The sequence below is a fragment of the Cydia fagiglandana genome, chromosome 4 (assembly GCF_963556715.1).
Source record: "Cydia fagiglandana chromosome 4, ilCydFagi1.1, whole genome shotgun sequence".
Lineage (NCBI taxonomy): Eukaryota > Metazoa > Arthropoda > Insecta > Lepidoptera > Tortricidae > Cydia > Cydia fagiglandana.
The window spans coordinates 25228-39100 of NC_085935.1; the positions used below are offsets into that span (position 1 = coordinate 25228).

The window sequence follows — 13873 nt, forward strand, 5'->3', positions numbered from 1 at the left end:
TAACCTAACCTAACCTAACCTAACCTAACCTAACCTAACCTAACCTAACCTAACCTAACCTAACCTAACCTAACCTAACCTAACCTAACCTAACCTAACCTAACCTAACCTAACCTAACCTAACCTAACCTAACCTAACCTAACCTAACCTAACCTAACCTAACCTAACCTAACCTAACCTAACCTAACCTAACCTAACCTAACCTAACCTAACCTAACCTAACCTAACCTAACCTAACCTAACCTAACCTAACCTAACCTAACCTAACCTAACCTAACCTAACCTAACCTAACCTAACCTAACCTAACCTAACCTAACCTAACCTAACCTAACCTAACCTAACCTAACCTAACCTAACCTAACCTAACCTAACCTAACCTAACCTAACCTAACCTAACCTAACCTAACCTAACCTAACCTAACCTAACCTAACCTAACCTAACCTAACCTAACCTAACCTAACCTAACCTAACCTAACCTAACCTAACCTAACCTAACCTAACCTAACCTAACCTAACCTAACCTAACCTAACCTAACCTAACCTAACCTAACCTAACCTAACCTAACCTAACCTAACCTAACCTAACCTAACTCAAAACCTAACCTAACTCAAAACCTAACCTAACTCAAAACCTAACCTAACTCAAAACCTAACCTAACTCAAAACCTAACCTAACTCAAAACCTAACCTAACTCAAAACCTAACCTAACTCAAAACCTAACCTAACTCAAAACCTAACCTAACTCAAAACCTAACCTAACTCAAAACCTAACCTAACTCAAAACCTAACCTAACTCAAAACCTAACCTAACTCAAAACCTAACCTAACTCAAAACCTAACCTAACTCAAAACCTAACCTAACTCAAAACCTAACCTAACTCAAAACCTAACCTAACTCAAAACCTAACCTAACTCAAAACCTAACCTAACTCAAAACCTAACCTAACTCAAAACCTAACCTAACTCAAAACCTAACCTAACTCAAAACCTAACCTAACTCAAAACCTAACCTAACTCAAAACCTAACCTAACTCAAAACCTAACCTAACTCAAAACCTAACCTAACTCAAAACCTAACCTAACTCAAAACCTAACCTAACTCAAAACCTAACCTAACTCCGAACCTTACCTAACCAACCCATCAGCAAAACATGTAGGTGTTCTGTAGAAAAATCTTAACAGCGCGATCTATTTTGAACGTCTTTGTAGAGAAGCGCCATCTATTGGATTTTAATATTACTGGTAACAACACATTTCATCATCTTCCTCGTGTTATCCCGGCGCTTTGCCACGGCTCATCCTACGTGATAACTAATCTCAATAATTAGCGTAGGTTTTATGAAAGCGACAATCATCTATGGTTTATGGTTTAAGACATTTATTATCTCATTAAGAATTTACAAAATTCACTTACATGAGATACACTTATAAAACAACACTTTTTTTTTTTTTTGGGCTAGCGTGCACTAATTAATTTAAATGTAAACAATATTATATACATAATAATTACTACAATCTACACTATAATTTATACTATAATTTTTGTTATGCATGGTAAAGTGGGTAGAAATCGTTTGTAATATGTAGGTATTACTGGCCTTCCAATCCAGAGGGAAACTTTATCTTATAATAAGATTCTTATTAGTCTTGGTTTCTGCTAAATATCAAATGATATTTCGTACATAAGTTCGGAAAACTCCTTGGTATGAGCTGGGGTTTGAACCTGCGAGGCGCGACCTCCGGATTGAAAGTCGCATGCTAGGCCACCAGCGCTCTTTACTTGCTTTGCCATGCGCTGCAGTGAGAGAATTCTTTAGTTGTATGTAACTTGCCTTATATTTCTATTTATGTGTATGTGTGTGTATGTGTGTGTATGTGTTTGTATGTGTGCTTTAAATCTTGCATAGGTTTTTGACTACTTTTACTAGGTAAACATGTGCTCATTCAATTCTTGTATCTTTACTTTAAAATAAATCGTTAGTCAATATTGACTAACAACTCCTCAGTTCTACAGATGTATGGTTTGAGAAAGTTCAGCGGTTCAGAATTTTCTCTTCTTAGTTTAGGGTTTGTCTTCCTAATTATTTTAACGGGGAGTGGGGATGGGGGCCAGACCAATCAATCCCTGCCGACCTACTGGTCCGAGCTCTGAAGAGCTCTGGAGCTATTGGGCCCGTGCACGGGAACAGCGCTACACAGCGGTTGCAACTATAGGCCCGTATTTTGGCTCAACTATTAAGAGAGGAGTAAGTAAATCGTAATCAAAATCATTTCAGTGAAAACTACTGAACGGATTTTTATGCGGTTTTTACCAATAATCAGAGTGATTCTTGAGGAGGGTAAGCGTATAATTTGTTAAGGTTTTGTAAGTTAGAAATAAAACACGCTGGCTATACAGTATTAATAATTATCAAATTAAATACGTTAATTACCCACTAGGCCATATCGGTCGTCAAAATATATAGTTGGTCAAGCAGATCTTGTCAATAGAAAAAGGCGACAAATTTGAAAAATGTAGGAGCGAAGGGATATTGTTTCGTAGAAAACTTGAGTTTCGCGCGACAAGATTTGCTGGACCGTCTATCTATAGTTACTAGTTAAAAGTCTAAAACAGAGATGTATAAACTCTTGGGTAAGTAAATGTATTGTAATTTTTCGCACATAAACTCTAGCTAAAACAGAATATAATAAATATTTAAGTAGGCTCCCATCCCATTCCTCCCATTCCCTCCAACTGTTGTTAGCTCATAGTTGAACACTGACACTCAGTCCATCTATTAACGAGTAGATAAACAGCTACGCCACTTACTTAAAGCTATTGATCACAGATGGCGCTAGTAGCCTCACTTCAAAAGTGGGTAGTGAAGCCTGTGAAGCCACTGTGTATCTGCTGTGAAGCCGATGGGACCATTCCATATGAAATCGACGTGTGCTGCATGAACTCCGATTTTAATAAAAAAAAAAATTGATTGATATAATTTGTGATACCAGAAGTGCTAAGCCACAATGTCCATTCAAATTTAAGAATTTTGTCAAATTCATACTTGCACATAATAGGCTAACGCTTTTTTTACGCGCGTTGAAAAAGCTGCCGTGCGAACGGGGCCTAAAGTGCTAATGGCCGAAGCGCCCATTCTCACGATGGCTTTTTCACCGGCCGCGCGTTAAAAAAGCGTTCGAATGGCACAAATGCATACATGTGTATTTATTCATACTATACCATGTTATATACATGTTATATACTTTAGGATATAACATGGTGAGGCTGGTGTCACACAACTGGGAGACTTACACAGTACACACGGGTCGATTTTACCTACTAACTAAGTATTTTATCAAAAAATTATCACACGACATGCACATATCACACTTACACTGTACGATTGTTTCCGACGTACGTAAATACTTCTCCATAAATATAATATTTGTTGTGACCTGGGTTCCGGCAGAAAATCAGTGCTTTGCTCGAAAGAGCGAAGCGTACCACTGAGCCGTGACCCTTTTGTCCTGCTGCAACGCACACAGTTTGTACCTACCTACTTTTATAAAATTTTACTTTTGTACCTACTCATTTCTATGCTATTTTCTTTGTAACTCAATTTTCTTTGTTAGTGTAATAATTATTGTTTTTTCTTTCTGTTATGATGTGTTTAAAATTATATTGTGTGTCATTGCAGCTGTCAAATAAATGATTTATCTATCTATCTATCTATCTATGGCGGTGACGCTTTTTATTAAGCGTTGTTGGATTTTCAACTTTAAGCCTTGGTTGTTAAATCGAATTTAAAGTGCGGACAGATCAAAGAATATAATATGGGACAGATTCAAGCGCTTTTTTAAGGGGGCTAACGGGTTTGAACATAACGTTCCGTTTTACTGTATTATAGACACTTGCGTAGAATGGAATTTATACGTCACTTTGACGTTTAATTCAACGAATTCAACAAGTGCGTATTTCATGCGTATTCATTCGGCATTCTTTTCGCACTTACCGGCAGAGTCGTAACACAAATGAAAAAGCACCAATGCAGTTGAGTAGGAAACATAATAGTTTTATCACAAAGTTATTTAGAACTCAGGCATTCATCTCATTGTTTTATTGATAACGGTGTAGTATGTGGATACTGTTCATTTTATCAGTAGATTCTTGATATTCGTAACGATATAGGTACTTAATCTTGAAAACAATAGTGCAATTTGGTTTGATACGAGTGGTTTGTTGTGAAAAATGCGCTCACGCCGAGCACAAACGATTAGTAAATATAGGTAACGTGAGTCATTGACGTGTGTAATATGTTTTCATAGTTTAGTAATGAGTGCCAAGGTGACGGGTGGTGGGTGAGGACGCCCCGCATCCGCAGTTTATCTCGGCCGCCGGAGCTCGCAGCTACTTGTCGAGGACCACCGTAGGAGGGATACTTGTCGGGATATCGGTGGGTATTGGTGTCATGTCTTATCTGCTTGTTATTGTGAATTATAATGAAGTATAGTATAATCATAGCAGTGGGAGTGGTTTATTAGTGCTTCAGTTCAAGAGAATTGTTCTGTTAATAGTAACAGGAAAACATTACTTACAACACTGCTGTGATTTACTAATTTCCAAGGTAGGAATTATGTATATTTCTGGTTTTTGTTCAGGAAATTGGTTACTATTGCAATTAATAGTAATAGGTAATTTGTGTAATTACTGAGTCTAAAATGGGTAACACAAGAGTCACCAACCATGCAAGTCTCCCTGATATAAAACACACTTGCTTTCTAATTGTGAGCAGAATATGGCATACCCGAGCGGGCCGCCGCCGGCGCCCCCGGCGCAGTCGCTGGGCTCCACCAACACTGTGTTCATCACGGAGACACGCTTCGATCTCTCATACATTGTCACTCCGCCTGGCATCATTAAAGCTGTGCTTGTTGTAAGTTATTATGGTCAATCTAAACTGATACTTGTACACACTGCTTGAAAAATTCACCTATCAGAACTGTAATGAGAAAAAAAAGTTGTGCATTAGTCTGACCTTGGTGTTTAAATGTCAGACAACAATTAGATGAGTAGATAAAGTTAATTATAGCTTTTTGAACTGATAATTAAAATAAATTTTTACTCCAGTTAATACAGTTAGTTAACTACAGGGTAGCCTCTCTTGCTGTGCTACACCCTCACTCTGTGTCTTCCAGTTACTTGAGCCAAAATCTAGCTTTTTTGTATCAGCATGGCCTGTGGCACCACATGGCCTGGCTAATGTTATATGTTGCATGTTGTGTTGGTTAGGTGTTGAACCTGCTGTGCTTCACCTGCGTGGAGGCGAGCGCATTCCGGTCGAACGGGCGCGGCGTGTACTTCGTGTTCGTGTCGCTGGTGGGGCTGGCGTGCACCGGCGGGCTGCTGCTCATGTACCTCTACCACGTCGTCGAGAAGTACCACAACTTCAAGTGGCTCAAGGTACACCTATGGATTATCAAACTGCACAACGGGACTTAATCGCGTATTTAAGTTTTAAGATTTACCTCCGACGTTTCGACATTTGTTGTCGGAGGTAAATCTTAAAACTTAAATACGCGATTAAGTCCCGTTGTGCAGTTTGATAATGTTTAATAATCGTGAAAGTTTAAATCAGTGACCTCCTATGGATTTCCTTGCTTATAGTTAGGGAGGCGAATAGGGGAACTTTTTGCAATACTCGAGCGTGGCAGTTTAAGATATGAGAGATACCTTAGACCTAATAGAACAACCTTGTAAAGTATTTAGCTCTATATCTAGTGACGCGCGCCTAGGATAGACGATCAGATTAGTAAAAAAAAATGGATAGTCTGAAATACTCGAGCGCGTCAGATTAAGATATTGGGGGTTGATTTTAGTGTTTAAAGACTAAATTTAACTAATCTGACGATAAGTCCTTGACGCCGCCGAGTTATAGGGTCGCGAACTTGTAAAAAAAAAACGTTAATCCGGTATTCTCGAGCGCGATTTTTTTATTTTTTATTTTGAAGAATATAATCTAAAACTTACTAAAAATACAAAATCTGCCGGTTTCCGCATGACCGGAAGTGTGGAGGAGCCAATCGTCTTCCTAAGAACGCGTTGCGGCATATAAGTCGCGAACGATACATTTTACAAAAAAAAAAGTTTAAATAAACAAAAAAGGTAATTTTATTTTACACAAAAAAGGTCTCTTTACATTTTTGTCCAAAGTTAAAACTTTTTGACTTGAAGCATCATAAAATCGGTCAGATTAAGAGAACCCACCAACATTTTTGTCAGATTAAAAAAATATGCTTTCAGGATACCGAGATAAACCTCCCCTATGAAAATCTGACGCGCTCGAGTATTTCGAAAAAACTTTTTTTTTTTGCATTTTCAAAAATTCATCGTAACTTATCGTCACGCCGAAATCGTCAGTTTTTTTAAAGGAAGCTTCCTTGGGGCCTACTTAACACCCCTTCCGAAAATCTGACGCGCCCGAGTACATTTTTTTTTTTGCATTTTTGACTACTTTATATGCCTACCCCCACCACGCAAACCGGCAGATTAGTATACCGTTGTTATCAGAGGCACTCGGGGCATACGTAGTATGAATATCTGACGCGCTCGAGAATGCCCAAGTAACTGTTTTTTTTAACATTTTTGAAAAACCGTACACGCCAAACCCACCGCTAAAATGGTTTTTGCCATACGAGCTTTTCTTTTCGAAATTATTTTATCTTTCGATTTTGATAGGTCTCGACGGCGCCGTTGAATTACGCCATTTAGCTACCTCGCCTCCCTAACCATTACGAGTATTTGTGACATTTTCTATTAAAAGGTAACACACATTGTTGAATGTTGATTAAGGTTGATTAATGATTATAAATTCATCAAGCTACTAGAGTTTGTGTGGAAAGAGAAGAGTTGTGGCAGAAACGAGAACTAACATTATCAATTTTATATGGAAATCAAACCTTCTGTTCCATTGTGTATTTTTATTTCAAACTGCAGGTTTTATGTACATATGAAATACTTTCAAACTAAGATAAACCGTACTTGAATTGAAACCACAAGGAAATTAATATTTTACATTGTTCAGTTTTTTCACCGAAAAAAAACGGCTAAAGTTCACACAACGTGTTCCCGTTATGACGGGTATTTACGTTGTATTTCATATAAAATAATTACCTATTTAATACTTAGTATATTTTTTATATTTTATTGTTCTTAGTGAGTAGTGTAATTAACAGCTGAATGAGTGATGTGTGTGTGTGTGTGTGTGTGTGTGCAGGTGGAGATGGTGGGGTGCGTGGTGCTGACGTTCCTGAACCTGATCGCGGCCACGATGGCGGTGGCCTTCGGCAACGCCGCCTACTCCGCTGCGGGGGTGAGTCTACTCAACATTGAGACAGGGACCTTCGGGCGGTCGACGCTTACGTCGCCTAGTACCGCATTATAGTGTCATTCTATGGAACTTGCTAACTATGTAAACAAACCGCCATATTGAAATTGTTTCTGAATGATGAATTTACTAGTGACTTTTGTTTACATTAGTAGCACCGACCGCAATAAGGTCCCTTTCGACGTGGCCTGTCACATTTATTCTGCAACACATTTAGGCCTAAACTCAAAGACTATCCATTTACAATGACATCATACAGTATATAACTAATTCTACTCGATACTTGACCTTCAGTATGTTACTCACTTATGGCATAGAGTAGGTATTGACTAATGACACTAGATCGCCAATCCCCATGACTAGCGCGTAATCAAAACGCTGCTTATTTTAGCAGTCGACATCTAGCGTCAAGTAGCGGATTTTCAGTATAATATAATGTTACTTGACACTAGGGGTCGCGACTAACGAAAAATCTAAGCATTAGACAATTTTCAGCTTGATTTAACTCTGATCGATTCCTTCCGCTTGTAAAATTAGTTGTGAATCGTTGAGCAATACACTTTTCGTCTGTTCGTCGTCGTCGTTGTGTTATTATTAGTCTAAACTTCTAGTGGGCAGAGCTATACTTGAAATCGACAGAGCAGAAATGTGATATAAAAATTTGTATTCGAATGACTCGAGTTTTAATTTTATTATTAATACCCCTAAGTATATTAAATGAGAACAATAGTGACGAGTACGAGTAGGTAGGTTAGGTAAGTACTACCAATATAATATGTAATTGTAGACGCGAGTTCACCTATGCATTATTACAACTAGACATGGTGTTAGGGCAGTGAATACTGTGAAGAAGGTAATCTAGTCACGTACCGGCATGCTGGTGTCGTGTCAGCGCTACCTTAACTACTTCATCTATACTGACTAAACCATTGCGCAATTTGCGCTAAGTATAGGCCTTGTTATCTGTCTTACACGGCATATTATGAGGTACCTACGTACATTATAGTGTGAAGTCTGAACTACAAGCTCGTTGAGAGATCGTTACCTTGGCTACCGCTTTACTTTACGCAAATGTTGTCCGGGTGCAAATAGGGACTGACGGTTAGGTTAGGTTGCCTTAGCCTTGCACGTCTCGGCGGTATCGTCTTGGGTCGCCCCATTCGTTTTTCGTCAAGTTCTTAAATTAGTTCTATTCTGCTTTCGTCACTCATTCTACATTGAAAGCCACCGACGATTGTGACGAATGTAGAATGAGTGACGAAAGCAGAATAGGACTAATTTAAGAACTTGACGAAAAACGAATGGGACGACCCAAGACGATTCCGTCTCGGCAATTAGGTTTACGGATTGTTAGTCGAACATCTGAATCCGACGGTTCATGTCATGTCATGTCGTACTCGTAGCACGTTCCTCTCAATGAGTCCGATCGTTGTTGCAGTTCTTCGGGTACCTGGCGATGGTGTTGTACGGTGTGGACGCGTTCCTGAAAGCCAAGGCGCTGAAGGCGGGCGAGCTGGCGCAGGGCTCCCGCGTCCACACCAAGCAGACGCACATCACCACGCCGCCCGCGCTGCCCTAGTCGCACCGAGGCCGGCGGCATGACGGCACCGCGGCGGACCCGAACTGGATTCCCACCTTGGCTTGTTTTCCTTCAGCCAGTCGAGTAATTTTCTGAGTCTTATGAAGAAAAACCAAATAAGCTCCTGCTTCTCTGCAAATACTTTAGACGTGTCGTTATTGATTATATACATACCCCACACATTATCTACCCGTTGGTGTCGCCGCTACTTGCATGTCCATCCACTGCGAGCAACACTCGTTCACTGCATCGACATAGAGGTCGGATAGATCAAATCAAAAGCGTTGTAATTAAAATATTAATTGTCGTATTGATAAAATTATTGTCTAGTTCAGTTACCTGAGTATTTGTTTCGTGAAGGTCTTCCTTAGCTTAGGGTAATGGCCGCGACTGTATCGTCGACGAAATTACAGTTTTAAAAGGCATGACGCGCTTTAAGCCAGCCTTTTACTTTTTGAGCGATTTTTCTTTAGAAACGGGAGACAAGTGTTTAGTGGAGGGTAACGTATTTATGAAATAATTCTATTAATATGTATTTATTAAGTAATTCTTAATCAGTCGTAATCATGTAAATGTGTACCTCAAATGTACTTATCTAATTTATGTTAGTTTTAAGCGATGATATTATTATTGTTTGTGATATTCGTTAATAAATCACTAATGACTTACTTGTAAATAACGGTAGTTAAGTTCAAATATATACGATATACTTTACCTTAACATATCTTCATAGGCATTTATTAACTAACTATGAGATTTTAAGAATACAAAACCTCTAAGAATAAAATTGTATGAAACCAGATATCCATTTTTTAATGATGAATTGAAAGTAGTTTTGGTTTTGAATATATATTTTTTTTCTAAATTAATACAAACGATAATTTTATTAATGGATCTTCAACATAAATGGACTCGTACACCTGTTCTTATGGACCTTATAGTTTGGTGGTGTTCCTATCCAACTATTTCTGGTGGTGATCTTAAGTAGGTATACCTATATGAATTAATGTACATCCGTCCGTACTTATTACCTAGCTTATTAGCTCATGTTTGTGTCAAATATAATGTTTACACTATTGGTCCAATTTTACAGTATATTTTCAAGGCATTTATATAAGCTAGCGCAGCCGCGAGCTCGGTTACAGGCCGTCGTCGCAGAGTAAAGTCTTTGACAATTTTTACAAGTTTGATATAATTGTTAAGCAATTATGGCAAGTCACATATCTTCCCTTGTTCTCCTGTAGCATTTTGATTCGTTTTGGAATTTATTGACACCAAGCCAAGTAAATAAGGCTAATTGCAACAAGTGTCTATGGGATTGATTGCCTGTAAGAGAGTGTGCGGAATTGTTTTCTAATGTTAAGGAATGTTTTATTAATATATACGTCGTTTCATCACGCTCATATTTTAGCCTAATTTGCTAAAGTTAATCTTTAGATATAGAAATTCATCTCTTTCAAACACCACTCCATAGAAATAAGTTACGTTCTTATTTGTAGGTCTCTCGTCAACTGGTCCTGACTCGCTCGCTTCACAGTACATTACACCTTACACACACACACACACACGCACACGCACACATATATACACCCTCACAAGCGCAACTCTGACACCTTACCATTATCACACACTCTCACATATTTTTTTAAGTTATCTAGATTTAATTTATCCAACTGTTAAAGACTCTTTTTGTTAAGTCCCAAGATACAGGCTCAGCCTAGTTTGGGGCTCCCGGCTACTTTTTGACATTACCAAGATCAGCATTATAGCGTCACGTCACACCTTAAGAGACCGCAGTATCTATTTCTGAACCGTGTTCTATCTATGTACCTAAAGTTAAAGATAAGAATAAAAAATATATATGTATAATTAAATGTTGAGTTGAGTATTGGTATGACCAAATGTCTGAATCAATTTGTCGCATACATTTAAAATAGTTATTTGTTCTATAAATGATATAATGCTCACTGTGATGTTATTAAATATTAATAAAAAGCTTTAATCGTGTCAACACCTTTTTATTTCAACAAAAGAGGTCCCGCTGAGATATAGTTATCTATTTAAATACAAATACTCATTAAATACTGTAAACATTTAAAGCTTACACAAAAATACTTTAAAAAATACATAGATAGAAATGATGTCTTTACCCTTTCTCCACTGATGTCACATACGGTGACCAGCCACTCCAGCCAGTAAGTAGTGTTTCAACTTACAAACATTAGGTACCTACAATACTACCTACTCTTTGCCAAGTTTTCGTGACACGAGTCTATATCTATATTAACGATATTGATGCATAAAATGGGTAAACGTCAACATACCACTATACATTTATGACTTTATATCAGTATGTATACATAGGTACATGCCACACATACAATGCCAGACTTACAATCAGTCTAATTTTAGTAATTATAAACACTGATAAAGCATATCTTCTAGCCCCTAATTTAGATTAGTCAAAATAAAGATAAACATTTGATTGAATCAAGAAACCCTCTAGAAGAAGGCTTCTAGGCGGCTAGAGAGAATATGATTATAAAGCTACCTAAACTGTCTGAAATCGCAATTTAGTACTAAATGTAATGAATTTTTGAAAAAGTGTTATAGGGGCTGAAAAATGTTTTCTTACGCATGGCGGGAAACAACAAAAAAGGCCGTACAACGACCTCAATGACCACGACTGCTCTGACAAGAGTATCCGACTAAGAAGAAGAAGAAAACAGCTACTTAATTATAGTATATCAAGATTTTGAAAATAATAAGATAACCTTCAAAAACTTTAAAGATTCTCGATAGGTACGTTCACTAACGCATTCACATATTTTTCTCTGTTGGATTTGACTCCATGTAACAACATGAAAAATGCTCAATGTAACTAATTTTCATAATAACTTAAGTAGGTAAGTACCTAGGTATAAATTATTATTAATACATATATGTATATATGTGAATGCCCACGAATTGTCCAAGAAACATGAAACTCCATAAAGTACCTGCCTCATACAATTTTAAATTTTAACATCAAAGGCACGTTTACTCGATAAAGCGATAACAACATTCATTTTAATTAATAAAAGTCTATATAAAACTACAGTACATACATGATTACAAGATATATAAATCACAATTATACAATGCTCCAAATAGATTATAAAAATATATATGCTGTGTTTTGTGTTGTATAAAGGTTGGGTACCGATAGCTATTTTAGGTTGAAGGCACGTGATGTCGGATAATGGCGACGTACTTACCTATAAAAGTGAGCTATGTGAAATATATAACTGCTTAATTTAGACAGGACAGCACAAAAAAGTTTTCTTAATGTTATTTATGTGCTTTGATTTTTGGTACCTATTTTAAATTATTTATTGAACACAATATAAATTCATAAAAAATATTCAGGCGCTGACAGCGCCTTAACTAACACAATCATAACAATAAATGCCAAATAATCAGTTATTAGAAAGAATTACTTCATTTAACAATTCAACCGGGTAGTAAAAGGTCTTCGTAAACTTGGTTACGTTACTAATTAAACGTTACATTAAATGTTTCATCTTTCTTTTCGATCTCTGTAAATAATGACTTTTCTCAAACACATTGACATTTAGATTTTATTCTAGAAACATTCTAGACTAGTATTTTTTATACAATTTTTTTTTATGTTTGACGATCTTTTTGTGAAATTCTTAGTATTAAATTTGATCTGTATAATAATCCAATATTACTATGGAATAATATTAACTTCAATAAATTGCTCTGATAATTAGCTTAAGATAATATATTATTATGTAAAACGTTCATAAGGCGTTAGGCAGGAGTTGCATGATCTTAAGAGTCATTTTATGTCATTGTCCTCGTCCCTTGATGACTACAAGAAAATTATTGTATCCAAAGACCTCGAAATTGACGCGCTAAAAAATACTGTTGCTTTAAGACAAACAGCGGCAGCACAACCTGATGCCACGATGGCGACCAGAAGAGAGAAACAGGTGAATCCCCGCTCAGTGGGTGTACAAACAGATATGGATCTGCAAGATCCAGCACCTAGTAACCGTAAACCACCTAGAAAAAAATCTCCGAAAAACTCGACACTAGCGGAGAGGCCCCGCGCACCAGTCCAACCAGGTCTGACTACGAACCCGTTAAGTCCCTCCGTGCAGACATCTGCAGCTAAACCTGAAGAGCCCGCCAGTGAAACTCCAGCCACGCCTATGAATAACGATGGTACCGACGCTGACGAGGGGGTTTGGGAGCCGGTTCGTGGTCGTCGACAACGCAAGTCCACCTCCGCCGCGGGTCTGGCGTGTGGAGCTACAGCTCCTGTCGAAGCACTACTGGAAGCTGCTGTGAGACCGCGTTATATTCATGCCTTTTACCTAAAGCAAGGAACCACCGCTGAACAGGTTCGAGCTCACCTGGATCGTATATGTGGTGAGGAGGGCTGCTCAGCGGAAGCCTTGAAAGCTAAAGGTGATTATGCTTCTTTTAAGCTGTGTGTTCCTCCGAAGTTCGAAAACATAGTGTTGGACTCTGGAAACTGGCCTAAAGACATTTGTGTTAAACCGTGGCGCCAATTTTTTCGTGCCAAAAACCAAAATTCTAAAAAATAATTCCAATGTGAAACATGTGTCTATCTTTTACCAGAATGTACGTGGGCTTAGATCTAAAACCCAACTGTTTTTTAATAATTTATTATTGTGTCCGTGTGACGTCATCGCGCTTACGGAAACTTTCCTGAATAGCTCAGTACAGGATGCTGAACTGTTTCCTTCAGAGTATACAGTGATTCGCAAGGACCGTGCTGGTGATGTGGGCTGGGGAGGGGTACTTATCGCAGTGCGCAGCTCCTATTCTATACGCTTAGTTACGGACATTGATGGCATCACTGATGATATGGAATTGTTAGTATGTATTATT

At 38.0% G+C, this 13873-nt stretch overlaps 1 protein-coding gene across 3 annotated transcripts; it reads left to right on the forward strand.

Annotated features, from left to right (window-relative positions):
- The first annotated feature begins 4016 nt into the window (after nucleotides 1-4016).
- On the forward strand, nucleotides 4017-11585 carry LOC134663405 (plasmolipin-like). 3 transcript variants are annotated; one of them, XM_063519772.1, is made up of 5 exons: nucleotides 4017-4437; nucleotides 4774-4917; nucleotides 5274-5444; nucleotides 7258-7353; nucleotides 8807-11585. In XM_063519772.1, exons 2-5 carry the CDS (start codon nucleotides 4780-4782, stop codon nucleotides 8945-8947), a joined length of 546 nt encoding a protein of 181 aa, XP_063375842.1. In that variant the 5' UTR covers nucleotides 4017-4437; nucleotides 4774-4779; the 3' UTR covers nucleotides 8948-11585. The 3 variants fall into 3 exon arrangements, with proteins under 3 accessions (XP_063375842.1, XP_063375840.1, XP_063375841.1); XM_063519770.1 differs by having other exon boundaries at nucleotides 4777-4917; XM_063519771.1 differs by lacking the exon at nucleotides 4017-4437 and adding an exon at nucleotides 4559-4608 and having other exon boundaries at nucleotides 4777-4917.
- Nucleotides 11586-13873: the final 2288 nt, after the last annotated feature.